This window comes from Epinephelus lanceolatus, chromosome 11 (genome assembly GCF_041903045.1).
Source record: "Epinephelus lanceolatus isolate andai-2023 chromosome 11, ASM4190304v1, whole genome shotgun sequence".
Lineage (NCBI taxonomy): Eukaryota > Metazoa > Chordata > Actinopteri > Perciformes > Serranidae > Epinephelus > Epinephelus lanceolatus.
The window spans coordinates 24,089,821-24,113,860 of NC_135744.1; the positions used below are offsets into that span (position 1 = coordinate 24,089,821).

A 24,040-nucleotide genomic window follows, 5' to 3' on the forward strand; every position below is an offset into this window, starting at 1 on the left:
CAAATGTCTTTATCTTTGTATGTCTAGTCCCTGTCGTTTTCTATATTTTCTTTGTGCAAATAAAGACAAAAAAGTGTCTTAGGTGATGTCCACAGCAAAGTGCTTCACTATGTTTAAAAGCTGGTGTTATTCTACAGCTTCCTTGTTGTCAACAAGTCCCCAAGAAAAGAACAGAACCAAGTGTTAGTACGTCTTTCTATACACTTCCCTATCCTCAGTCACAAGCCCATTGGTTCCTACAGCAGATATACACCTTTAAAACAGTTTTTTTTAAGTAAATGTTACTCGAAAAGGTTCTGGTCTTTCCCCAGGCTAAAGAGTTTTTGGGATAACATTTCTAATTTTTACAGCAACATATACAGCACACAGATAATCCCCGACAGTCTCTCTGTGACTTTGGGTTGATCCAGCTACTCTTTGACTCTTCCCCCCTCAGCATTAGAACAAGCCCTGATGTTTGGTATGGTCATAGAGAAAAGGGTTATCCTGAGAGAGTGGATATCAGTTTCCTCCTAAAAATGGCTAAATGACACCCCAAGTTTCTTAAGACCTGCGGACCCTTTCCTAAACATATTAGGAGGAAGGGGTGTCGACCTGGGAGCTAATTGTTTTGTCTTCTCTAATAGTTATTTCAGTCTTAACACTGCACCTCAGTGGCTCATTGTTCTGGAGGCAGCACTAAACTAGTGTTCAATAAAGATAAAATAAGTCAACTCTTTTTGTTGTATAGCGCTGTCCATGGAGAGGCAAAAAAAGTGAGCAGTGAGACATACAGTACAGTAAACACTGCTGTTTTGACCCTCTGTAAAGAGAAAAGATTCTCTTAGAGAACTTTGTTTTTAACTCCTTTTATCAGCAGTGAGATAAATGCTCAACCTCCTGAGGGAGCAGAGAAAAAAACCTTAATATTCATGGAAAGAAAACACCCTCAAGGTGTTTTTGTGCACCACACAAAGATGATAAAATGGTAATCTGATCGTCTTATCTTCCTGCAAGATAAGGGCAGCAGTAACGGATTGGTGATCATTAGGGAAAGAGTTATGGATTAATATTACTTTTTTCATGCAACTGGAATTTGCCATGCACAGGCATTTATTTGATCTGCCTGATTACACCAAGACGTCCCAGATGAATAATGTGCTTTGTATGAATTAGAACATTAGCATACTTATCTGTACAAAGACTAAGTTTTGGTCACTTACTGTCACATACTGCACCAAAGTAAAAGCTCCAATTCCCTGCTACACTTTAAAAACAGCATCCTTCTCTGTATGCTTGATGTAATTAGTTCATTTGGATTCAAAGAAAACGTTTAGGGAGAAAAACAAAATTTGGTATTACCCCAAAGTCTGAAGAAGCCAGTTGATGCTGCAAAGTACTGACACATAAGAGCCCCACACACAGAAACAGACGGGCACATTTAGCACTCAGCACTGGAGTATTATTGTAGTCACATTATCTATGCAGAGGTTTTTAAGTTGTGTTAAGTTGTGGCAGTATGTTTATAATGACCCGATGACAGATTTACATTAATAAGGATACGATCCAGAACTTCCAGTTCTGCAGCGTCTGCACCTGGACATACTCTCTGAACTTCTGCCTCATGTGGTCAAAGCGCTGCCGTGTGATGGGCACGCCGGTGGCTGGTAGCTGCTGCTGGCACACACTGCATGAAGAGACACAAAGTAGTGTGGTGCATCTTCATATCAGCGGGGAGAGACCAGTACTGATATTAAAGGATAAGTTCACAATTTTTCAAGTCTGTCTTAAATCAACTGTCTGGTGCCCATACGTACATTGAGACTAGGGATGTCAGCGATTAATTGTTAATCGATTAACCGCCAAGAATACTCTTAAGTCTGCACTGTGCACCACCCTGATCTGGTGGGAGCTAGCTTGCGGCAGCTTTTATTTGCTGATTACCTCTAGTAATGCTGTCCTGACCCAACAGCATTGCTGTGGAAACTTTGTTCCCACCCTCCAGTCTCCCCCCACATCACCCCAGTGAGTAAGCAGCTTCATTTAGCATTGCTGGCTATGTTGTCACTCTGCACCATTAGCAGAGTTAGCACAGCTTGTGGTGCTAACATAATAAACAATGCTAAAAAGGGTTTAGTGGCTTAAAATACAGCCATTCAGTCGCGGGTAGATCTGTGGGGAAGACCAGAGATTGGCTACCGTCATTTCACAGTTACCAGCAGTAATTTGCTAATGAGCGGTGCCACTAGCTAGCTCCTGACGCAGGTGGTGCACAGTGCAGAACAGCTAGCTGACAGATGGAGACCGGATGGTCAGTGGGCGCTATGTATCTGCATGCTAGCATGGCTAGTCGGCTGTCTGTCAGCAAAGCTAACAGAAAATAAAATAAAAAGCAAGACATTTACATCACAAAGCATTAAAATGTCACCACCTCTAAATGGACAACACTTTCAATGGAAGTTAAAAGATCCTTTTAATGAAACCTCAAGATCACCTCTGTATAACATTAAATCAAAATATCCATCCAATCCTATCCTGCATACTTCACATGCCTACACGCGCACACACACACCATAGACTGTATAAAATAATGAACGTAGCCACTGTGGACTTTTGTTTTGAACAAGCCCCAGGACTTTGAAGCCAATTTTACATTGTATTCAGAAGCGGAACTACACCGTCAGGGTTTGTCATGTGATGCCATGGGGCTCAAAAAGACTTTTCCCCATTGATTTACATTGTGAAAAAGACATCACAACCCCTGCAAATGACTTGTTTTACTATCAGCATTTGAGCCATTTGATCCAATAACATTTAGAAAGTCTAGAAGAGCTGTATGATGAAATTATTTTATCCCCATTCAAATTAGCAGAGTGCTTAACCAGAAGTTAGCTGTTTAGCCGGCGAAAGTTAGCCCCTCGGCTGCACTCCTCTGCCATAAGTCTTTAATGTGCCTGCTCTTTGGGCCCTATGATGTGGAAGAGTCAGGTAATTTCATACAGCGGAAATAGAGCGTTTTTGGCTTCATGCGAAACTTTCATTGGAATGAGCAGGGGCCCGCCTCCAATGCTGTACCTAGGTCTCTTAATGTATCCATGGTTTTGAAGCCTCGAGTTTTGCATTGTTGCCATCCTGGATACTCTGTGAATCTGGGGTTGCGTCATGGTTATGTTAGCTACCCAACATTTTTGCTATGGTAGCAGCTTCTTAACGGATGGCATCCACACGTCACTAAGGCAGCCACACTCTTAATAATGCATAACTTAAAGCCTTAATTAAATTTAGGAAACAAGCTATAGAGATGAAAAACATTTTTTTACCAGGCTGTAAACATGTTTATTTCTGCTGTATAGCTGGGCATTTTAACATGGGGGTCTAAGAGTACTGTCCCATTTCTAGAGCCAGTCTCAAGTGGCCATTTGTGGAACTGCAGTTTTTGGCACCTCTGCGTTGGCTTCAATTTTCAGTCCTGGGGTTTGCTGCTTGAAACACACACACTCAAACACAGAAATCAAGGCTGGCTAAAAATCTCACTTGATAGCAGAGTTGAGGAGCTGGATCTCTTCTCTGAGTCTCTGAGCCTCGTCGTGCAGCTGAGCTCTCTCCTGCTGCATCTTACTGATGTATTCGGCGGTCTTCTGCAGCGTGGTGGCTTTACTGATCTGTGCCAGCAGACAGAGGGATCAACACATGTCAGAAATACAACTCAGTTACTAACAAATACTCAGTATTACTGTGGTTGGTTCCTTATCTGCTCTTACATCTTATTCCAGTTAAACTGTGCATCAACTCAGCTGTTTTAGTGATACCCCTCCTCTTTCTAACGCAGCTGCATGTCGCCCAACAGTACCTTTATGCTTGGCTGAGAGCTGAGCGTTGTCACAAGGTTATGTAACGTGTCAAAACCCAGTTTGATGTTGAAGCGTCTCTTCTGCTCAGCTGAGATGTGAGTTATCCTCCTGGTCTCTGTTTGCTGTAGATAACATATGCAATGTAGAAATATGCACATCACACTTCACATTCTGAGTCAACGATCAGTTTCCTCTTCACTTGTATAGCAAAAACTTGATTATATTAATATAAAAAAACAACAGTGTGTCCTACCTTACTTGATTCTATCTTCCCATGTGCTGAGAAGCATGAGTGTGGGGAGTCAGGGTTTGGTGGTGACGTTTGGCCTGGATGTCCTGGAAAATTAACTAAAAGAAAGACAGATAATAAAATGTATTTGTTGTATCTGCAGGGAAACGTAATGACCGCTACATGCACACAAGTTCTCATGCACAAATCACTTATCAACAGTATACTTATATGCACCCAAACTCTCTTCATGTACAAACTGTGATTTAAATTACAAAGTTATACAATATGCAATGGCTAGTGATGCTGGCATACTTGGATTTTAGTTTATATTTCTACAACAAGGTTTATTTGACTGACATTTTAGCCAGATTCACCCACAGTTAATGACAACATAAAGAAGAAACTAAAATTGTCCAAGTGTTGTTGGAAGATTTTAACACACACATTATGCTGTGTGATAATTACAGTCCCCAAACAAACACAAATTTAGCAAAGTGTTTTCAGACAAGTCAAAAATGTAACTGAAGACAAAAGGGAAAGTTTGTCAATTAAAACTTTATTTTTCTATTTCTCTTTCACTTGCTCATTTTACTTTCAACTCATTTCAATTCATTATCCTAATTGTTTGGCCTTGGCATGCATTTAATCATTTATATACATGTATTCCCCATTTTACTCACCACATTTCAAACATTTCTTATGCATATATGCTGATGAGATGTGCATCGTCATGGATGTCCAGAGCAGTGATTAGTCCATTAGGTTTGTGAGTCAAAAAAATTAAGTTTTAATTTATCTTATCAGCTGATTGGTGAAAAGGGGAACAATTAAAAAAGCTTTTTAGTTTTTTCATTCATTGATTGGAGGTTAAAAAATGTATAAAGATTTATGATTTTACACTCCATTTTAATATTCTGATTAACAATATAATCTATTCACAAACTAAAAAATGGATCCTTATCTCTGCAGAGCTCATGTAGCCAGGCTTATTGTTTGGACTGGTCCAAAAATGTGCCCCTCTCACACATGCACATTAGTTGTTTGTAACTGCATATTCTCTTACTGCACAAGACCTTCACCTATGTTGTTGATATATGCACACACAGCGTGGAGTACAATGACAAACTCAGCTGCATGTCCTTTAAAGGTACTGTATGTAATTCTGGGGAAAGACAGTTGATTGTTGCGTCTCATTCCCAGGTTGTCAAATGCTTACGCTTTGGGTTGGTGGTTCGGGCTGACTGCCAACTCAAAATGTTGGTATTTGACAATCTAGGAATGAAGCTGGAAGATCAGCAACGGGTTGCTACAAAACACCCTTATTTGGTGGCTAAAAAGCTGCTGGATAAACAGTGATGAGTTGCTATAAAACATTGATGTTTGGTGCCTAAAAAGCCGCTGGAAAAACAGTGACAGGTTGTTACAAAACACCCTTGTTTGGTGGCTAAAAAGCTGCTGGATAAACAGTGATGAGTCGCTACAAAACACTGATGTTTAGTGCCTAAAAAACAGCTGGAAAAACAGTGAGGGATTGCTACAAAACACCCTTGTTTGGTGCCGGAAAAGCTGCTGAAAAAACAATAGCAGGTTGCTACAAAACAGCCTCATTTGGTGGCTAAAAGCTGCTGGATAAACAGTGATGAGTTGCTATAAAACATTGATGTTTGGTGCCAAAAAAGCCCCTGAAAAAAACAGCAACAGGTCGCTACAAAACAGCCTCGTTTGGTGGCTAAAATGCTGCTGGATACACAGTGACAAGTCGCTACAAAACACCCATGTTTGGTGCCTGAAAGCACAGGAAAAAAAAGCTGTGATTTGCCAAATCACAAAGTCAGCTCATATACTATGTCGCTTTAGAAACCTTTGATACGATACATATGAAACGTGCAAATGTATTGTATTTGTGGTTTTCAGAAATGTACAATGCCCACATTTTTATCTTGCATCTGGGCAGAGAATGGAGCACTGGAGCCACTACTCTGTACCAGGGTTACATGATCGTACATCATGGTCTGAGCCGCGATCATGTTATCATTCACCAGTTAAAAGAAGATTTCTTGATTTCTCTGATTCCTAATTGCATTTGTAAAAAGCAGGATGTTGTTTCACACAGGTCACACCTGTTAAGCTGCTCCTGTCGGTGCCATAGAGCTGCACAGGAGATAGTTTCTCAGTCTTGGGAATAAGGAGGGTGGTGCTGGGTTGTGTGGAGCTGTGGGAGAGCAGGGCGGAAACCGCTGAGCCTCTGGAGGTGCTGGCATGGGGTCCGCTGTGACCCAGGGTGGCACTCTGGCTGTGAAGAGGTGTGAGCACTGGGATCCCTGCAGGCCAACCAGCTTCATGCTGCAGCTGTGATGAGGCCTCTCCAACATGTGTGCTGCTGCTTGACTGCTGAACAACACACAGTCTCTACTCAGAGGTGCCTTTTGAAAAATGTTTTTCTTCTAAAGAGAATGCTAGACAAGATTTCCTTAACTTTTCTTCTGACCTTATTAAAACCCAATATGTAGGCAAGTATTTACTCTATAACTCTTTCCTTTGCCACAAACTGAGCTTGCACATTTGATGATGGTGATGTTACATGTGTGTTTGGAGTCATACAGATGATAAAATATGATATATGATGATAAAACATGATAAAATACTTACTACTGGCAATAACAAATGGTAGAAAATGAAGGTACAAGTGAAAAGAACAAGAGTTTAGTCATCCTAATAAATAATTCCAAGGTAAAATAATGTAAATTGTTGAACCTGAACCATAACAGGCACTAGGTACCTGACTTTTTTGGAAACACACTCTTTTGCTATCTTGCAGACAGTTAAGCTCAGTGCAGACTAAAGATTTGTGATGAGACAAGTTTAAACTTGCAACTATTTGCAATGAGAAATGGTAAAAAAAAAAGAAAAAGTAAATGGACTGCACTTACATAGCACGTTTCTAGTCTTCTGACCACTCAAAGCACTGTTACACTACATCACATTCACACGCTGATGGTACAGCGATAAGAAGCAATTTGGGGTTCAGAATCTTGCCCAAGGATACTTCGACATGTGAACTAGAGGAATCAGGGATCGAACCATCGATCTTCCGATGAGTAGACGACCTGCTCTACCTCTGAGTTACTGCTGCCCTTGTAACTGGTCTGGAACGTTCTAAAAACCTGCCAGTTCACACCAATGGGATGAAACAAGATGATTCATTGTCTACATAACAACAACTCTCGATGCTTCCTAACACATTACACGCACTCATGTGACATGCACCCATACAGCGAGCAGCATCAGCAGCCAATCATGAAACACCGACTCGCTTTGAGGATGGAGACCAACATATGCATCAACAGCAGGAATGTAAAGTGACAGACTTGGGCTTGGCGGGGATGAGGGGCTGTTGTCAGAACAACAAACCAACAACCGACTGGATGTTCAAACAAATGACGTGCCTTACAGTCTACATCCAGGCACTCACGACTTCACAAGCTTACTCACCGATGACTTTATCAGCCGGCCTGACTGAGCTGAGATGAGCCAAATCATACCACTACGGCTTTTCTCTGCAATATTATAAAATGGTTGCGTCTCGTCGCAAATCTTGGGTCAGAACTGAGCTTTAAATAAAACGCTTAATATCACTTTCATATCTGTACAAGACAAACTTCCTGGACTCCTAGGAGGTCTTTATGGTCTGCCAAGAAATTGTTCAGTCCACAACCCCCCCGTTAAACCTCAATGTCTTGTTTTTACAGCTTTTTAAGGCGGTTATCAACTGAAATGAACCCTACACTTGTGATACTAAGAGACAGGCTCACCGAGGAGCTGGGAGATGATGACCTCTGACCTTTGACCGCCACAAGAGGAGCATCAAATCCTAGTGCTGGCTTCCCTGAAAGCACAAAAACCAGCAGTGAGTTCATTTTTCCAGACAAAATCTGATGTTAAAGACAGAGCATGGGACGGATGTGACTCACGTTCACGGGTGCCGGAGGAGAGCAGCTTAGCCAGGCAGCTGGTGGGTGTGGGTGTGGTGGACGGGGGGACCATCGAGGAACTGACTGTCCTCACTCCCCCTGTCTTCTGCTTGTGCTTCCCTCTGACTCCTGTGACAGCCACCTGCTCCGGGACTGAGAAGCAGTGGGCCGCGGTGACGGAGGGCTGCGCTGCGTGGACCGGGTCAGACACGGTGGCTGAGTAACTGAGTGATTGGCAGGGAGTCAGGGGGTAAGTGTCCCCTGTGTGAGGGTAGCCATGAGCCTGGTGCACAGAGCCCTGGGCCCCCGTGGTGGAGGCGGTGTGAGTGATGACGGTGGGGGTCACGCTGGTTGTTGTGTAGTAACCAAACTTGTGGCAGGGTAGTGGGTAGAAAAAAGCAATACTCGAAGAGGGCGGCTGCTCGATGCTGGAGCTGAATGCTACAGAAACGGAAGGATCAGGGTATGACTGATGTCCATACGGCATGGCGCCTGATGGGATGCTAGACGTGTTGTATTCACCACAATCCTGGCCCTGCCCGGTCTGGTCTAGCCTGGTGTTAGAGGAGGAGGGCTGAAGCAAATTGTCAGATGACAGATTTGGCTGGAGAAAAAAGCATAAGATGAGATAACAAAGCTTCTCCTGTTTCATTATGTCGATTCTTGAGAAAACAAAACGCTGATTTTGCAAGACAACAAAATAATTCAAGAGAATAATCAAGAGAAAATAACTTGGAGCAGCCAAAAAGGATGAAGAAAGACCACAGATCACATTTTGTAGGAGCCAGAGTGTGTAATTAACCTCTGTTGTTTATTATTTGTTTAGGCTGCACACATTCTTTTGGTCACTTTCACTTGAGGTAATTGTACTTGTCACAGGGGTGGGTGTGGTTTCACATTATTTTACCTGTTCATTCACTGGTGTGGTGGCTTTTGGCTCAGATCATATCATTTAATCTCAGTTTGCTTTGGTTATCTCAGTTGTTTGTTTATTATATCACCATAAAACACATCTTTGGACTTCAGCATGGATTTTATTGAACGCGTCACAGTTACAAGCCTACTCAGCCTCTTAGCCGCTTTTTTCATTGATACTAGTCACTACACATTTGATATGCCAAGCTAAAGCAACCTGTTGGAAACACATAACAAGGTCAGCATGGAAATGTTAAAAGATATATTTATAGTATTATATTTAAATAAAGGTAGCTCCAGATTTAAAATATCATCAATTAATTACCTTTGGCCTGCCATAAAAACCGTTCCGACGTAGATTAGCTGAAATTTCCAATGGATCCCTGTACAGGACGACCCTGACTAGGAACAGACAAAGGTTCATATGGCTTTACTGTACAGATTTTAAGAAATTTAAAGGAAAAGTCACCTCAACTTACACAATGTGTATAAAGCCTATGACTCTAAAAGTGTGCTTCCCCTATCTCCCCCCTTCTCTGACCCTTGAGAGAGCCCGTCGTACCCGCATGAGTTGGGTACAGCTGCCGACAGACACCTCATCTCTGCACTGACCACGTATGACTTATGTATGTGTAAGTCTGACGGGATGCTCTAGCAGGGATCTGAGGGGTGCCCTGGGGGGGCTGGCTTGCCCTCTTCTGCTGCGGCGTGGTGTCCAGCTATCTTCTAGAGACCGTTAAGCCCTGCTTAGGCATTCAAATTAAATACTTTAAACATCAAAATGCTGATCTTATACATTATATTTGGTTATTTCCATTCTTTAAAAGTCACCAGAGTGCAGGTAACAAAGTCTAAGAAACAATTTTTTCCTGGGAGAGACCCTCTGACCCTTCTTTTGTGTCAGAATCCTATTTTTGAGATCTCAAGGTCGGGAAGTACGGCTTTGTTAATCTCAAGATAACACCGTCGCTCTCTGCGTCTGTACAACAGCACAATTGGTTGCTAATGAAGTATTCCTGCAGCGTTACACGTCACAAATAGGAGGAGGAGCTGTTCACAGCGTCAGTACCTGAGCCAGCTGGGTGTCGATAAGTAGCTGAGGAGTTGTCACCACAGGGGAGGGAACTGGAGCGAATGCTGTGTTGGGTGAGCTCTCAAAATAGCCACAGTCAGCAAAACCAGTCTGCTCAGAGGGCTGGCCCCTGTAGTTCATAAAGATATCTGAGGAAAGAACGCACACTGTTAATCAGACTGTCAGGTGTGACAATAAAGACGATACACACACGAAAACAGGCCAAGAAAACTATCACATGGTTCTCAGCGAGAAGATTAGCTCTTAGTGCCTGTCCCCGGGTCTGATTCCCCGCCAAATCAGACTAAACAATCCATAGCACGCAGACTGAAGAGCCTACGCTTACATTTCTAGTTAAAAGGAAGCAGTGGGAAATTTTTCTTTAGAGAATTTTATTTTTGACTTTATATTTTGTAGTTATGGCTGAAACGGCAGCAGGATCAGCAAAGAGAAGACAAAAAGAATTCACCAAACTAGCACTACATCTTAACAGATGTAGAGAATTGCGAGACCTGGAAGAATTCAAAATCGCTAACCCCTTCCTCCTAGACAGGCAGGAGATATGTCTTTTTTAATCTTTAAATACATTGTGAGGCGTAGTTTCATGTCAATATTTGAATTTACGTTGTGCGTTTGCACCTGCTAGCTAGCTAGATCTTCATGACACGAGGCAAGGGGGCTCATGGAGACACTACCACTTTTGTCCACAGGGACCGCCAAAATCAACACAAAATGAAAGTTCCTTTTTAGGGACCTATCACTATGTTTCCTGCAGCTCTACAGCCTCTAAATGTGGGTGGTTTTTAGCAACCCATTGCTGTTTTTCCAGTGAGGATAGTAGCACAAAAAGTGGTTGTCTTTTTACCAAGACATCGCTGTTTTTCCAGCAGGGACTGCGCCCCCCAATACCCGGTATTTTAAGCTAAAACGTGATCTTTTTCTAACTAGAATTAAGTGTTTTTTGTGCCTAAATCCAACCACATCTTCACCACAGTGTTATTGAATTGTAAAGTTTCAACATATCTGCCACATAATAACACTTGTGATATGCAGAAACATGCAATGCCAACATTTTTCCAGAGATTGGGTTGACTTATTTTTGCCACCTCAAATGACGTGTCACCACAGGCGCAAAATGCTTCCGTTTATGTAACAGATATGGCTGAAAGTCTCCTGGAATTACTACTGTCAGTCTGCTGTCTGATATCACAGTCATGGCTTCAGTTCAGTAATTCAAACAACAAAAACAAAAATATAAAAGCACAGAGCCAAAACATCAGACAAAATGCAGTGAGGCGCTCTGTATGATGTGGTCATTCAGCTTCATATCTGCCAGGTCACATATTTGTGGAGCCACACTGGCGACTGACTGTGCCAAGCTGCCATCCGTGATTGAAACTGTGTCCTTACATCTGACGGCACCGAAGTCAAACCAAGTTCTCACCAGCTGGAGAGACAAATACGAACTCACTGGCTTCTGTCGATGAAACTTTGATTTCATGTCATGAACACATACGGTATTCAAAATCCAGTACAACACGAGCTCTGTGAACACACCGCAAAAAATTGTGACACAGTCTGAAAGTACATACCAGCGTGTGTTTTCATCTCAGTGAGGAGAAACTAGTGGCATGCCTCAGAGAAGTGATCTGACTGTATTTCCATTTAAGAGAAGCAGTCTGCATAAATTAAACTCAAGGCCGTGTCGCTCTGACAGACACTCACTAGCTCCCTGGATCTTGTGACCAAAAGAGAGGCAGACAGCTGATCCCTGAGGCCCCTGCCAATGCTGTGAGAACAAACACCCCCCAACACACACATACACACATACACACATATTACAGCAGTGGGCAGCAGGTTGTCTGTGGGTTACAAAGGCTGACTTGTAGCCACGGGGCTGCAGGACTGCTTCACTGAGAGCAACACAAAGACCACAACAACCACAGCCATTGTGCCCCTGAGCAAAAAAATAAACTCTTCAGCTTTCTGTCTTTTTGCGGTCGAGCTGACTGGAAAGCAGCCATGGGTGAATTTCCCCACTGGGGATCAATTAAGGTGTATCGTAAACTTTCCCTGTCTCTCAATAGCATTGAAACAGACAGCGCTGATAAAATCAGGATATGCTTTCTGCTAAGTCGTCCCTGAGCCACGGGGCCCTGATTTCAAAACCTGCGTCTCCTTTAGTCTTCAGTCTGGACTTTGCAACAAACAGCAGACCTCTGCCCGAGGATCTCAAACTATGCAGAGGTTCACAAGGAATTAAAAGGTCTGAAATGTTTGTATCAATATAGGGTCAAGTTGCATAACACTGTTCTTCTGAAAAGCTATGCCAGTGTGCATCTCTCCTCTCTCACTCACTCACTCACTCACATGTTCTCCATCTACACTCAGAGAGACACAGAGCTGCTCTTCTGTTAAATTTGTCTGTTGTCAGTCAACAGTGTGACATCGATTTATATGTTGCACATACTATGCTAAATCAGTCTGTGAGATGAATGTAATGACCGCAGTAGCACATGTGCAATCCAGTTCTGCGCTGCATGTGTGGGAGACAGAGCTACTTGATTGTGTCAGGTGAGCGTTTGTTTGCTAGTTTGTGTGTGAGGTGGATCATAGCGCTGCGCCGTTCTTTTTGGTAGTTGTAGTCTATTGTGTGACGTGGAGGCAGCGCCTGGATGCAGGCGACAGATGGGTTTAAAAAAAGCAGCAGCAACACAGACTTTTCTTTTGCAAGACGAATATAAGGAGGACAAAGTGTCTCTTGCTCCTTCCCTCCCTCAGCCTTTCTGATGATGCTATGTGCAGAAATAAGATTAATAGCCTAAATAAATAAAAATATTTAAATCATTTTCCAGCACTAGAGTCATGAAAGGCCATGGAAAACGACTTTGCTCAAAATGAAGCTACAAATCTGCTTAGGTAACCATCAGAATGATCTTCTTCAGAGGTCATCAAAAGCTGGTTTTAGAAGGAAATCCCACCATCTCTCAGCCCATCCCTTTATTTCCCCTGGCCTCATAGCTAAATACATCCTCTTCCACTTCCCCATTCTCCAGGCTTCACCCTGCCTTTGCCCCCCATCTAACCTCTGAGGACCAAATAATATAGTGCAGACACAGCACATAAACGAAGGAGTGTCACTCGAGAACCGATTGTTCGATGCAAAAGCCATCTACAGTAGAAAAACAATTTACGCATCAAAAATTCAAACCTCTGCATTAAGCAATTAAACCTCAAATTCAGATTGTAAGATTTAATTCTAGAATACATTACTTTGTTTTAATTTTTTTTTGTCCATGGGAAAATACATGAGTAAGGATAAGAGCCTCGTTCTGTGGCTTGTCAGAATATAGACACTAAACTCTCAGGCTGAAAGGTTAATGATTAATGACCCATGTCTTATCGAGATCAGTTCACACGTCTTCTATCAACTATCAAATATATTTTTCTGCACTAAATCCAGCACACATGTGCCACAGTGATAGCTGAAACTGGATGGATACTCAGACACAAAATCAGTCAGGGGTACTGACCTACAGACAGACAGACAGACAGATGGACAGGTAGAGAGTACCTGGTATATCCATGAAATCATCTAGGTTGGGCTGCAGTGGAGTCAGGCCTGGCTGGATTATATCAGCATTGCTGGTGTACGCTGAGGAGGAAGAGAACATCTTATATGAGTGAGTGAGTCTGTTAATGTGTCTGCCTTATTGTGAGTGCTTTCTTTCATCATAGGGAATTTCCTTATTGGTAGGGTGGCTTCCTTTGGCTGATTTGCTGACCCATGTGACCCATCAGCCACACCAAGTGAATATTAAAGCCCCTGAAAAAGTATTTTTTATATGACATTAAAACAATATAGTCGCAGATGTTAGCGTTGCCCTTGTTCCCTCAACAAAAAGCCAAGGTGTTATATTTTGTTGTAACTGTTTTAATCCTGTCATGCAGCTCACAGGCCACGAGGTGTCCATCCTTTCTTTAAAAAACACTTTCAATGATTTGATTTAGTTTTGAGACCAGTACAAAGTCACAGCTGAAGTTCACTCAGAGTACTGACTACTCACTGTCGTGTCGGTCACTGGCCCAGGGACATGGCTGCTTTTGTGTCATGGTGAACAGGGTGTCGGAGATATCGGACAGGAGGCAGTCCAGGTCAAACATGTGGACCTCTGCCGGTGCAGCCTCAGGCTCCTGGTACATCTGATTGGACCATTTCTCCAGCTTGGCCTGGCAGATCTGACCCTGGAGCACATCAGATCCAAACACAAGGTCAACTTTTAGTGAACAGTCAATCCCTGATTTATCCACTAGAGTGCTCCCTACAAACATGACTGAAAAGGCATATGTCCAGCATTTGGTGTTGTATGGAAAGCGTGAAAGGTAATGACTCCCAAAAGCCTGTCCTGTTTTTTTGCACTGAGAAAGTTCAAGCTACAGCATATAGTATGGTTAGATATATTAGATACTAAGAAATGTTGGCATTGTACAGTACATCTATTCAAACTACAGATATGTTGTATTTGCACCTTATATGTAGTGAATACATTGAAACTTCAACGCTGTGGTTAACGTGGTTTTGTTTAGGCACAAAAACTACTTGGTTATGGTTCAGAAAATATCACATTTTGGCTTAAAATACCAAGTTTGGGTGCACAATCCCTGCTGGACAAGCAGCTATGTCTCAGTAAACAACAACCGCTTTTAATGGCACTATCCCTTTTGGAAAAACAGCGACTGGACGTTTCAAGACACCCACGCTTGGTGCCTAAAAAGCTGGCTGGAAACATAGTGACAACCATGTTTGGTGGCTAAAATTCACTGGAGACACTTTGACAGGTTGCGACAAAACACCCATGTTTGGCGCCTAAAAGCCACTGGAAACACAGCAACAGGTTGCTATAAAACACCCATGTTTGGTTTCTAAAAAGCTGCGGCAAACACGGTGACAGGTTGCTACAAAACACCCATGTTTGGTGACTGAAACCTGCTGGAAACACAGTGACGGGTTGCTACAAACACCGACGTTTGGGTCTTAAAAAGCCACTAAAAACACAATGATGGGTTGCTACAAAACATCCATGTTTGGTGCCTAAAAAGCTACAGGAAACACAATGAAAGGTTGCTACAAAACACCCGTGTTTGGTGCCTAAAAGCTGCTGGAACAACAGCAACGAGTTGCTAAAAAACCCACATTTGAGTTCTAAAACGCTGCTGGAAACATAGTGACAGGTTGCTACAAAACACCCATGTTTGGTGCCTAAAAGCTGTTGTAAAAAACAGAGACAGGTTGCTACAAAACACCCACGTTTAGTGCCTAAAAAGCTGTTGTAAAAAACAGAGACAGGTTGCTACAAAACACCCACGTTTAGTGCCTAAAAAGCTGTTGTAAAAGACAGAGACAGGTTGCTCCAAAAACTCCATGTTTAATTCCTAAAAAGCTGCAGAAAACACAGCAATGACTCAGTAAATCACAACTGGTTTTGTCGTTTGTTGCTCTCAAACAGTGGTCTGCAGCTTGGCAGGCACATCACCCAGGTGTCAGGCCATCCACCATCCGCTCCACCTCCGAGTGACAAAGTCAGCTCATATACCATGTCACTTTAGAAATGCTGATATGATCCGTAAGAAATGTGCAAATATAACATTCATGGTTTGCAGAAATGTACAATGCATACATTTTCTTCTGGTGATTGGGCTGGCAAAATAAGTGGATCCAGTTACCCGTAAAAATATGAAAATGCCAACTCACTGAAACACAATTTACATCCACAAACTAAAAAAAAAATTGCAGTTGCGTGTCCTCCACTATCACATCAAGCACGACATGTTAGGCCAACATTTTCCAAGTACCCATTCTCTTCCTAAAACCCAGTAAAACACTCACAGAAAATGAAGCTCCAGACTGGTCCTTGTCTCTCTGTTTGAGCCGCTTTGCTTCACCCTCTTCCTTCTTGTCTTTACCCTCCACTTCTAAGTCTGACGCCACATTTATAGGGAAGCCCAGATAGAGCCGGAAACTGTTTTGATTACGTCTAAGCAGACGACATCCCTTCTTACAATTTATTCGTTTACCTCTCAATTTGTTTTCTTTGAGGGAGAACATAAGTGTGTGCAAGTAGAAATAAGGTAAGATTGTTGTGTGCATATGCATGCATGCATGCATGAGTGTGTGTGTGTGTGTGTGTGTGTGTGTGTGTGTGTTTGTGTGTGTGTGGGCTGTGCATGATGAAAAAGCAGTTTTGACATATTGTTCAAAAACACTAGCCTCTTACAGGTTATCATTATGTCGGCTTTGTTCATTTCTTTATTTTGATGTCTCACCATTTCAATAAGAGCAGCAGCCTTTTGTCCCTGACCTAATTCTGGCAGCCACACTCACGTGCAGGCAAACAAGAAGACCTGAGGCCCCGACTAACACGCACTGCTGCTGCTGCTGCCTCAGCCTCTATCACTTCCGATGGGCATTATTTACATTTTTTTAGGTGTTTCCTGCAACAAGGTGTTACAGTGCATTAAATATATTTTCATGTGAAATGATAGGAGATATGCGGAGATGAAGGGAGATGACAAGACAATAAATAAAGTATGTAGAAATTAGATGTTGGATGAAACTAAATTACACAGGCAGAGATTTTTTAATGCCAAACACCTCTTTTGGGGGACACATACATCAGGGGTCGTATTCACAAAGCTGCTGCTAGTGACCAAATTCTAAGACAATTCTTAGAATTGTGAATTCTTCTTAAAATTTCCCCTTAAAATTTAGACTAGGTCCTTGTAAAGACAAAAGTTATTCACAGAGCATCTTAGACCTTAAAAGAGCTCCTAAGGTGAAAAACTGTTAGGAGCAGAGAGGATGACTCTTAAGAGGTTTAAGTGTTTCTTAAGCAGAGGAGAAAATAGTGGAAACACAAAGAGGTCAGAGAAATGTTCTCCAAATGTTTGATGCCAGTGATTTCATGAGATGCTACAGATTAGATTGTGCAGGGATAATGTGTGGCTGATCTCATTAGGGATACCACCTAATGCGATAATGCCAGAAAAAAAAAAATGATCACAACACTAAGATATTTGGAAAACCGGAAAAATGCAACAATGCAGCAGTGTTGCATTTTTCCGGTTTAAAAAAAAAAAAGATCACAACACTAAGATATTTGGAAAACCGGAAAAATGCAACAATGCAGCAGTGTCCCTTCCATCAGCAATGATCACAGTAACAATGACAACACCTTCAAAGTCAGCAGGTCATTTCATTTCCACTGGGTGTCCACACCTTGCAGGCTCACAAAAGGGCGTGTCTGTGACAACCAATCACATCTGTTAAAAGCAAGCATCACCCCTAGCAATGGGGTCAACCACACCTCCTCACTGAGATAAAGTTTTCTGTCCCTTCCTTACTCAGAGTTGCTCTGAGAACTTTCCTGAATCACTCCTAGGCTATGACTCCTTACTAAAAATGTTTAGGCTAAGTTAGGAGCTCTCAGAATGTTCGTGAATATGGCCCCTGAATTCTTCAGCTGACAACTTCAGCTGCGGAGATAACTGTGAACTGTGATACTATGATCAGAACAGTCACTCTTATGACTCTTACTCACACTGGGCTCATTCTATTGTGAATTAAATCCCCATTTTTCTGGGGACTCCCAGCGAATCCCTCAAGTCCCCAGGGGCCGTATTTACAAACATTCTGAGAACACTCTCAGAGAGCTCCTAGCTTAGCCTAAAAACTTTTAGTAAGGAGTCCTAGCTTAGGAGTGATTCAGGAAAGTTCTCGGAGCAACTCTGAGCAAGGAAGGGACAGAAACTTTTATCTTCATGAGGACGTGTGGTTGACCCCGTTGCTAGGGGTGATGCTTGCTTTTAACAGATGTGATTGGTTGTCACAGACAAACCCCTTTGTGAGCCTGCAAGGTGTGGACACCCAGTGGAAATGAAATAAACTGCTGACAACATGAGACTTTGAAAGTGTTGTCACTGCTGATGGAAGGTTGAGACAGACCCAAGTCATCACTGCTGCACTGCTGCATTTTTCCAGTTTTCCAAATATCTTACTGTTGATCTCTGTTGATTTTATTTCAGGTGTTATAGCATTAGGTGGGAATGTGTGCAAACCCCTAATGAGATTAACCACATATTATCCCTACACAATCTAATCTGTAATATTTCATTAACTCACTATCATACAGCATTTGGAGAATATTTCTCCTTCCTCTTTGTCTTTCTGCCTTTTTCTCCTCTGATTAAGAAACTCTTGACTCTTAAAAGTCCTCCTCCCTGCTCCTAACAGTTTTTCACCTTAGGAGCTCTGTTAAGGGCTAAGATGCTCTGTGAATAACTTTTATCTTAACAAGAATTTCACTCGGGGCAGGTCTTAGCACTAGGAAGCTTTGTGAATATGGCCCCTGGTTGAGAACGACTGCTCTGGATAACATGAATGTCTGCACAAGTTTTCATGGCAATTCATCCAATAGATGTTGAAATATTTCAGTCTGGACCAATGAGGTGGACTGACCAACATTTCCAGGGTCACACTGCTTGCATGGCTATAAAACAATGGTAATATTCTATCTAAATCAATATACAGACCTCTCATAGGTTGTGCAGTTCACTCCAGCTAAAGCACGGCTTTCCTGTTATTGCCTTTATTTATGACTTGATTTGGTAACTTATCAGAACTGTGTTTCACTTTAACTGAGTTTCAATATGAGGACTGACAGTATAGAATGCAATTTGTCTTGAAAGATGATGCCAAATGTTAAAGAGTCTGTGAAGAGAATGGAGCTGAAGCTAAAATTATATAGCCAATTGAATTTTCCACTGGGTCACTGAGAGCTGAAACCTGATTTAAAGTATATGAAATAACACTAAAAACAACCCCTGGGTTTTACTGAGATGTTTTTCCTGCCAGTGGATGTAATCTGTTGAGAGAAAGGCGAGATAACGCTTCGAGAACACTGAGCATAAAAACCTGGTTTAGTGATCTTTGACCTGTAAACTTAGTGCTGATATGTGCCCTGTCAAGTGCCGCACAACAGTTTGGGCTGCAGACAGACAGTCGGATATTGTGTTTGACCTGAGTTAATACCTGGGCTTCCATCGACACAGTGCATCTGAGAGTGAATGAAATAATGATGCCAAAGGTGAATGAAGGAATAGTGGGCTGTGACTTGCGAGGGCACATGTCACATTCTCATGTGAATACTATCATGTATGAGGTGCTTCCCCAAGGTCCCTCCCTTTCTTTGCCTTCCTTCCACCTCCATGTTTATCTGCTGATGCTTTGTTTGTTGGTGCCACAGTGACGTCACTGTCATACTCACTGCTCAGCGTTTACAAAGCGCTGCTGGAAGTAGGTCAGATTTGATTAAATGGCATTAAATTCTACAGCTATTTCACCTGAATAAAGATAAAGCCTGGAGGGGTGTAGGGTATTGTCGCTGCTGGAAATCAATATGTGTTTGCCTACAAGTGCCGGGCCATGACGCAAGTTGTTTTGCACGTTTCTGTTTTTCTTTTTTTTTCCATCCTCTCTGGTCAACAGAGGGAGGCTAAATCCACGTGCTAAAAATAGTTGCGTGGAGTCAAAAGTAAACAATGCTGGCAGGTCAGCAACACACACTGGAGCCTGGGTCAATCAGCCAAGGGGTCAAAATCAATATCTGTCTGCATTAGAGTTATTCCAAGGCTTAAAGTAAGAAATTAACAATTGAATAATACTAAAGTAGGACTTCTGTCATACCTCTTGTAGCATTGATAAAATATCATCCTTCTTTTTCTGAAGCTGCAAAAGAGAAGAAGAGAAACAGTGTAGTTATATCTGGTAATAAATGAGACTAATGCTGTGTATTAAATCACCTTAAATCAGATACTTGTGTACTTTTGAGGTGGGACCACAAACACATTTTAAATTTGTGAAATGTTGTCTGAGTATTACATTGAACATTGCGCAAATATATGTACATGTGTATTTTTCACCAACACCTCAACAATTTGCTACTGTATATGATAACGCGAATACTTACGTTAGCTTGCGAGCTAGCTAACAGCAGCACATTATATCATCAGGCACTGACATTGCATGTGTTGTGGCGTTAGCTATACGATCTATGGGCGTAAGCTACATTTGGTGTTTACGCTTGTTGAATTGTCATCTTCACTGTAGCAGATTTTAGTTCTGGATTTGAGGTCAGATATTTGATAAGCTTCATAGTTGTTGAAACATGCCATGCCAACACATTCATTTTTAATACAAAATAAATGAATACGAAAGACGCCAAGTAGTCAACATAAAGATAGAGCAAGCATATATTTTGGAAAGTGACATCGTTGTTAAATGTTGGCAATAATGCTCCGCGAAGTTACAATTCGCTAAAAAGAAGAAAATCTGATCGACCTTGCAGTCGTCCTTTCCATTAAGTACTCAACGGCCATGTTTGACTTGAAACAACATCTCCCTGTCAAAGTCTGCATAAGTGTACTCAATAGGGTTACAATGGTATACCGGTTTCTGGGTATACCGTGATATTAAAATTGGAGGTTATGTGAACATTTGCTTATCTATAATATTGGAAAAAAAATGCAACTGGACAGAAAATTTCAACTTTATCTTAGTTATTTTCAAAAGTTAGGCTTTTTACGCATACTTCCATTAAAAATGGTTTCAAGTTTCAAATATAGTAATAAAACATTTGTTTAATCAAAAATAACCCTTACAACTATGCTCTGCTGGTATAATATTAACTATGGTCACCATCTTAGCTTAGCAATTTATATGCTAACATTGGCTAATTATGTGGACCTTAACACAAAGTAAAGCTAAGGCTAACAGGAATGTCAGTAGTTCTGCAGGTATTTGGTCATAAACTTGAATACTGGACAGTATTTGAATTTTGGCCTGATGATGGTGCTGAAAATATTTTTAAAATTCATCATGAGGGGAACATGCCGATGGTTATTTAATTTTTTAGGAACATTTGCCTGCACCATCTGGCGAGGGGACTAGCAATGGAAATCAGCCCCTAGCTGCAGTTGGGAGCATTTACGTTTTTTTAATTTCTGTGAAAATGTTCATTAATGTACATTGTCCCCCTTGAGAAATAAATAAAATTGCAATTGCAATTCTAGAGGAAAACTTGCATGATCAAGAAAGGTCTTCTGATATATCATGTGGTAACCATGAACATCTGTAAAAGGCTTAGTGCTGATCTGTCTTGTAGATGTGGAGGTCTTTGTTGGGATAAGTGAAAACTTTGACCTGCTGAAGGTGCTAATGGAAACATCAGAGGATCTCCAGAGTAGCAAATTTTGCAGCAATCCTATCCATCCAATAATGTCAAGATATCATTCTCAAAACCACAAATGTGAACCCTACTTGTAAAAAAAGTCAGGGAATCTCCAAAGGAATTATCCTCTGGGAACCATGAATGCCTGTACCAAATTTCAGATCAACCAATAGTTGAGATTTTTCAGTCTGGAGCAACCAACAGCCATGCTGCTAGCATTGCTAAAAATATTGTAGAGATAAAAAATGTGTTCTGTAAAAAAACAAATTAAAAAAAGAATGCTCACCCTCTTCTTATAGTAAATCCTCCACTTGTGATACTCCTTGATCACCACTTCAATCCTTCGCTTCCAGTAGCTGCCCTCTAATACAATGGCCTGTTGACATGATGCAAAAACCTTACATGTCTCGCCTCATCAGTGTACAATACAAAAATGTGAACTCAGTAATATAAACATTAATGTTTTAACTGAATTTGAAACAATGTGTTGTTGAAAAGAAAGTTAGTTTGTGCTTAAACAGCTCGATCGGATTAAAACAACCACAAGGTACTTCATTTTTGTGTTGATTTTGGCGCCGCCTGTGGACAAAAGCGGTAGTTTCCATAAGCACCACCCCATTGTGTTATCAAGATCTTGATCTGGTAGTGCCTGCATTTGTTTTCGAAGTCGCCACTTTATCCTGTTAAAACAATACTCACAACTTGGATTCATTTTTATTTTTATTACGGACTAAAGGAATAGAATTAACTTACAGGTTAATCAAGGAATAGACATATAATTTGCGGAAGCCGACAACCTGGTTTTATACAACCAAAGAACTTCTATTAAAAAATGAACTGCTTGGCAACCAGACCAGGCCTCTAGTTGAGACAGGCGTGTATTTGTCAAAATGTGTAGCCACACTGGGCTAGTAAAAGGGGCAAGGCGTTTATTTGGGACTAAGGTTTTAATTGAAGTTTTACCGTATTTGTGGCTATGTCAGATTAATAACTGCAATGTTATGGTGGTGAAACAAAGTAAAGTTTGTTTTAGCCACAAATGTAATGTATTTCCTCAAAAAAAGCTGATATATTACATCACAGTTTCAGCCATAACCACAAAATATAATCTCAAAAATAATTTTCTCTACAGAAAAATCTCCCCCTGCTTCCTTTCAACTGGCTAACGTACTACTCACTGCCAAACTCTGCCCGCGCGGGGACAGGCATTAAGAATATAGAAATAGATGGTCTTCTCGCTGTTTATTTTGTTTGCTTATGTAGGTCAGAAAGAGGCATCAGTATCAAATTGAGACGTTTCATAAACAGTTAAAAACCTCCTTGTAGCTGCTTTAAAAATACATTCCCCTGTGACACAAATCACTCACTTCAGGCTTTCGATGCGCATCTGCCTCCAAGCCCTCCAGCGGCGTGACAAACCCACACGCTAGGTTCTTCCTCTTCTCAACATCTAAATACAGAAGACACAAATAAACATCAACAATAGTGGAGAGGTGTTAAAGATAATGATGGCAGAAGAGAGGTGGTGAAGAGCGGTGGACTCACACTGAATGAACCAAGCTCTCCAGATCGCGTTGTTCAGACGGATCTTATCTCTCCACAGCAACCGCAGACCCTTAAAGGACTTCCACTTTGGAGAGACTATCTTACCACTGTACAAAAAACAAAACAAAAAAACCCCACACACAATTAATCTTAAAGTATACAATTAGTACGGGAGCTGAGAAGGGCCATATTTGCCCATTTTTATGCCGTTATCCCAAGATTACGAGTTAATTACTTCATTATCTCGGCATAACAGTGCTTGTTTTCTCCTGACAACAGGTAAATTTATGTTGATTCTCAAGAAAACAAAAGACTTGGGCATCATTCAGCCCAGTCACCAAAAAATGTGTTTGCGCTGTATATTTCTGCAAACCATGGATGTTACATGTGCACGTTATAATGTTCAGATACGCTGAAACCTTGCGTTTTAACAATGCTGTGGCTAACGTGTGGTCAGGTTTAACCACAAAAAACACTTTGCTATGGTTAGGAAAATATCATGTTTTGGCTTAAAGAAATCCTGCTTTTGGGGCCACAATTCCGACTGGAAACGTAACAATGTCACAGCGTTTCATGCTACTATCCCTCCTGGAAAAACAGCGATACCTAAAAAGCCACTGGAAACACAGCATTGTCTCACTAAATCACAACTGGTTTTGTTGTTTGGTGGTCTCAGACAGTGATCTTGGCAGGTGTCTTGCCTTGCTATCAACCATCCCCTCCACCTCACAGTGACAAAGTCAGCTCATATATTACATCACTTTAGAAAGGTTGATATGATTCATATGAAACATGAAAATGTAACGTATTCTTGATTTGCAGCAACGCACAATGCCAGCATTTTCTTCTGGAGACTGGGCTGGTATTCCAAGACCTCAAAAAATCACAAGTTAGTGATAAACCAGCTTTGTTCCCTCAAGATACTGGCAAAACAACGCAAGCAGGGCTGTCCTTGGCATCTGTATATTTGATTATGAAATGGGCAATGTTCATAAAGATTAAGGGCCCTGACACACCAGACTGACTGTCAGCCATCGGTCAATGTCAGTGAGTGAGTGAGCATCTGTCGTCTAGGTTTTTGTGGTGTGTCCCACACTGTTGGCCTTTGCCAGCTGTTTTTCAGCCGATACAGTGTGTTGAATGGGCATCGGAGACAGCAGAGCCCGTCGGTGAGTGAAATCCCTCTGACT

General features: G+C 41.6%; 1 protein-coding gene across 5 annotated transcripts in view; it reads right to left on the minus strand.

Annotated features, from left to right (window-relative positions):
• Nucleotides 1-24,040, minus strand: part of mlxipl (MLX interacting protein like) — a 28,687-nt gene that overhangs the window by 2,206 nt on the left and 2,441 nt on the right. For 2 of the 5 annotated variants that reach the window (XR_004502074.2, XM_033634331.2), the window contains exons 2-15: nucleotides 22,851-22,957; nucleotides 22,673-22,755; nucleotides 21,592-21,681; nucleotides 19,763-19,804; nucleotides 14,088-14,265; nucleotides 13,595-13,675; nucleotides 10,018-10,169; nucleotides 8,034-8,637; nucleotides 7,875-7,948; nucleotides 6,183-6,453; nucleotides 4,084-4,178; nucleotides 3,830-3,952; nucleotides 3,514-3,641; nucleotides 1,543-1,666 (exon numbers count right to left, since the gene is read on the minus strand). Coding sequence is in view for 4 of the 5 variants with exons in the window: in XM_033634331.2 (XP_033490222.1) it covers nucleotides 1,543-1,666; nucleotides 3,514-3,641; nucleotides 3,830-3,952; nucleotides 4,084-4,178; nucleotides 6,183-6,453; nucleotides 7,875-7,948; nucleotides 8,034-8,637; nucleotides 10,018-10,169; nucleotides 13,595-13,675; nucleotides 14,088-14,265; nucleotides 19,763-19,804; nucleotides 21,592-21,681; nucleotides 22,673-22,755; nucleotides 22,851-22,957 (2,152 nt within the window). In the remaining variant the exon portion in view is untranslated. The remainder of the gene's footprint in view (nucleotides 1-1,542; nucleotides 1,667-3,513; nucleotides 3,642-3,829; nucleotides 3,953-4,083; nucleotides 4,179-6,182; nucleotides 6,454-7,874; nucleotides 7,949-8,033; nucleotides 8,638-10,017; nucleotides 10,170-13,594; nucleotides 13,676-14,087; nucleotides 14,266-19,762; nucleotides 19,805-21,591; nucleotides 21,682-22,672; nucleotides 22,756-22,850; nucleotides 22,958-24,040) is intronic. The other 3 variants (XM_033634344.2, XM_033634338.2, XM_033634352.2) reach the window with 3 other exon arrangements.